Below are 4,032 nucleotides of genomic sequence, written 5' to 3'. Positions count from 1 at the left end.
CTTGAGGTCAAAGCCAGCTTTCTGCTGATTCACAGCACAAGAACTAGCCCCTCCAGCACTTTGTGCAACCTTGGCACCTTTGCGCAAGCCCAGGAACCAGGCCTTTGCTTTTTCATCATCGTATCCCTTGGGCCTAGGAAGACTATTGTGGTCATCCGCCCACTGCTTCTTCCTCTCCTTGCTCTGGGGCAGTCCAGAAGCAGTGCAAAAGGTCCTCTGCTTCATCTGTTTGTGCCACAGCTCTGAGCAGGGCGGGTGGCAAGCCATGGTGGACGTTGGCGCCTTCAACTGCTTCAGCACCTGCGATGATGACGACGCGTTTTTGCGCAGCACCTCCAATGGCAGCATCCGCCCACTGCTTCTTGCGCTCCTTGCTCTGGGGCAATCCGGCAGCAGTGCGAAAGGTCCTCTGCTTCATCCGTTTGTGCCACAACTCTGAGCGGGGCGGGTGGCAAGCCGTGGTGGACGTTGGCGTCTTCAACTGCTTCAGCACCTGCGATGATGACGACGCGTTTTTGCGCAGCACCTCCGATGGCAGCAATGCGTCTTTGCGCAGCACCTCCAATGGCAGCGATGCGTTCCTTTTGCGTCGCGTTCTTGACGAGTCAGCCTCGTCGATGGCGCGCCTTTTGCCCTTTGACGACGCCAACTGAGCGCTGGGAGTGTGACCGTTGTGACCATCGTGACCGTCGTGACTGTCGTGACCGTCGTGACCGTCGTGACCGTTGTGACCTTGATAATGATAAGGATCGTTGGAATTGTCGTCGTCATCACTGTTGTCATTACCATCGTCATTGCCGTCATCAGGGTTATTGAGGTCATCCACGTGATGAGCGTGGTGCTCGTCATCAGGAGCGTCAGGGTGATTGTTGCTATCATCTCTGTCCTCGGTATCCTCGTCTTGCGCCCGCCAAAAGACGAACCCTTGGACCAGAAATAACTTCTTGAGGCAACTGCGGGTCTGTGAGATGAGGGCGGCGACTCCAGACTCCCTGACAAGACCCTCGAGAAGCTGCCGGTCCTGGAGCTCTTGAGCAGCACGAAACACAGCATTGGACAGGTACATGAGGGAGCTCCAATCCTTTGCGTAGTTTGGCAAGTACTTGAGCACATCTTCATGGGCAGTGAGGATGGCCAAGAAGTTATAGTCGACAAGCATTTCTTTACCGCTCCTCAGCGTGATCGAAGAGGAGCGCGTGGTTCCGCAGAGATCCACCATGAAGCGCTGAGCCTGTCCTGCTTCCCGTTGCCAGCGCAAGTTGCTTGCATCTCCGCGATCAAAGATGGCAGTGCCTAGATCAGCGATGGATCGAACGCCAGTGAGCACGTCTGCCAAGAGATGAGGGCCAACTTCTTGCGCAACATTGCGAAGGATCTTGTTGATGCAGTTACACATGATCCAGATGACGGAGGTCGAGGTGAATCTGACAACGGGCGCATCGAAAGCAACCAACAAGCGAGCACTTAACATGACAGCGTGAAGGAAGATTAGGCGATGATCGGGCCCATGGGACCAAAAGTCAATCACATGGCGTCGGGCATAAGCTGGTGTTGCTGTGCGTCGATCTATTCTGTCGTAGACCGTCTTGTCATGGCTATATTCGATCAGAGCAAGTAGCTGCTGAAACGATGCTGGACCCTGCCCGCAACCAAGACCAAAGAGTCCGTAGTCAGCGGTGTGCTGGCCGCGTAGATCCTCAGCAGTCATGTCCTTCATGACGATCATCGAGGGACGTTTGACGCTTGTACGACTGGCCATGTCGATGATCCTCTGCAGTGCCGCAGGAGCATCCGGTGTCGAGCAATCTACACGACAAAGATGCGCATGGTTCTGGCGGATGAGATTGACGATGCCTGCATTCACCTCCCCCACGGCAGCAGGACGTCCATCTTGCACACCAGCTCCATCGAAGAGGCGCAACACTGCCTTGCGGTGTTGAGGAGCAGGGTTGAATCGGAAGTGCAGACTGCCTCATGCTGAGTTTAGCGACAACAGTCCCGCCAAGGCAATCAGCAGACGCTTGCAGTCTTGCTCTTCGTCCGACCGTTGCCATGCAAAGACGCTGGATTCTGTGTCGAGAGATAAGGACGACGGTGAGTCATGACTTGCATGTATGCAGCCCCTACCGTCTGAGGCATGATTCTCTCGCATGTATGCAGCCCCTACATTCACCATTACTACTCACCAAACCCATCGCTCAAACCATATGATTGCCAGCCTCCAGAATCCCAGCGGTTGCGACGAGTCCCACCAACTTGGCCTGAGTCCTCTGCTGCCCTAGTCTGGGCTGCACTAGGGCCCAAGAGGTCCCTGTGGCAGCATCCAACATAGGTAGCGTGCGCAGCTGTCTCTTCGGTCGACTCGAGCACAGACTGCTGCAAGAGACACCAATCAAGATTGCGAAGGTACTGCTGCCCATGCTGAGCCAATCCCTGGAGCGTCGTCACAGCGCTTGCCCTGCAAACATAGTGCTGGCCTGGTCCATTCAGAAGGAAGCAAGGCCATTCAGAGGGGTTGAACTGGTTGGCGTTCTTTGCCAATGCATGGAGAGCTGGCAGGATTGCAGCATCGTCAAGCCACACCCCCATCCTGTGGCCGACTTTGATGGTGCGCATGCCCTCACTGCCGTGTGCATTGAAAAGTCAGCAATGAAAGGCACAATGCAATGCTGACCATCCTGACTTACCGTGCAAACTCGTAGGCAGCCAGGTCCAACAGATCCTGGCGCATCTCTGCCAATTGCTCTGGCAACCTCTCTGGAATGACTGGTCTCTGGGTGAATTGCTGGGTGAGCTTATCACTGATCATGTGAAGAGCGGCGATGCACTCTTCATTGCGCGCATGTCGCCTCTGGGCCAGCGTTGCTGCTCTTAGGGCTGCGTCGAGGTTCTGTGCCGCCAGAGGGGCAGGAGTGAGCAAAGGGGCACTCATGGCGCTGGGAAGCTGGTGCTGTACTGGAAAGTATCTGGTCGGGTAGCCGTGGGACAGCTCTGGCGACCTCTCCGGAATGACTGGTCTCTGGGTGAGTCGCTGGGTGAGCTCATCGCTGACCATGTGAAGAGTGGCAATGCGTTCTTCATTGTGCGCATGGCGCTTCTGGGCCAGCGTTGCTGCTCCTAGGGCTGAATCAAGGTTCTGCACAGGGGCAGGAGTGAGCAAAGGGATACTCATAGCGCTGAGAAGCCGATGCGGTACCGGAAAGTATCTGGTCGAGTAGCCGTGGGACAGCTGTAGCAGAAGGAGCAAGGGGGCCGTTCACACCATCGTAGACCCTCCGTTCATGGCTGTAGTCCATGAGAGCTTGCACACGGTGCCTCTGGGCAAGGTTTGCTGCTCTCACTTCTGCAACCGGATACTGTGCTACTGCAGGGGCAGGGATCAGGAAAGGGTTACTCATGGGGCTGCAAAGCAAATGGGGCACAAGGACTTTTGGTCAAGTAGCAGTGGGAAAGCTATGGCGGAGAGGCAGGAGATTCCACACCATCATAGACTGTCTCTTCATGGCTGTAGCTTGAGAGCAAGAAGACGCGTGAAAGACACAGACCCTTGCCCACACCCAAGTCCAAAGAGCCCATAGTTGTCAGCGTGGTTGCCTTGCAGACCTTCAGCAACAACAATCATGACAGGAAACTTACTGCCTTTACAACCGGCCATGTAAGTGACCTTCTGTAGCGCTGCAGGTGCATGACACGGTGCGCTAGCACAAGCTTTTGGGAAGTCAATCAGGTTGTAACGGACGGCCCGCTCCATTAGCTGCGCCCATTACACACACCGTTACACACACCGTTACACACACCGTTACACACTCTGTCACAAACACAAACTCCGTGACGCACACCGTTGCGCACACCGTTGCGCACACCATTGCCATTACACACGCCGTTACACACACCATCACACACAGTGTTCTCTACAGTCGTCGACGCTCTTCTGCCATACACAGACAAGCGTCGACAAAAGGTATATAAGGAGGCCTTCTTCCGGCCTCCTCTTCTCAGAAATGCATGCTTCCTACCACAACCTTCTCGTAC

The 4,032-nt window shown here is 55.2% G+C and overlaps 1 protein-coding gene across 1 annotated transcript; it reads right to left on the bottom strand.

The window, feature by feature from the left end:
* Positions 1 to 151: 151 nt before the first annotated feature.
* On the bottom strand, positions 152 to 3,398 carry IE81DRAFT_350809 (hypothetical protein; the record flags this gene model as incomplete). Its single annotated transcript, XM_025516606.1, has 4 exons — positions 152 to 1,923; positions 2,187 to 2,623; positions 2,688 to 3,229; positions 3,342 to 3,398. 4 exons carry the CDS (start codon positions 3,396 to 3,398, stop codon positions 152 to 154), a joined length of 2,808 nt encoding a protein of 935 aa, XP_025365873.1.
* Positions 3,399 to 4,032: the final 634 nt, after the last annotated feature.

The sequence above is a fragment of the Ceraceosorus guamensis genome (assembly GCF_003144195.1).
Source record: "Ceraceosorus guamensis strain MCA 4658 unplaced genomic scaffold IE81scaffold_203, whole genome shotgun sequence".
Classification (NCBI taxonomy): Eukaryota; Fungi; Basidiomycota; class Exobasidiomycetes; order Ceraceosorales; family Ceraceosoraceae; genus Ceraceosorus; species Ceraceosorus guamensis.
The sequence above is the reverse complement of the archived record's forward strand: the minus strand, read 5'-3'. Positions and strand labels throughout refer to the sequence as shown.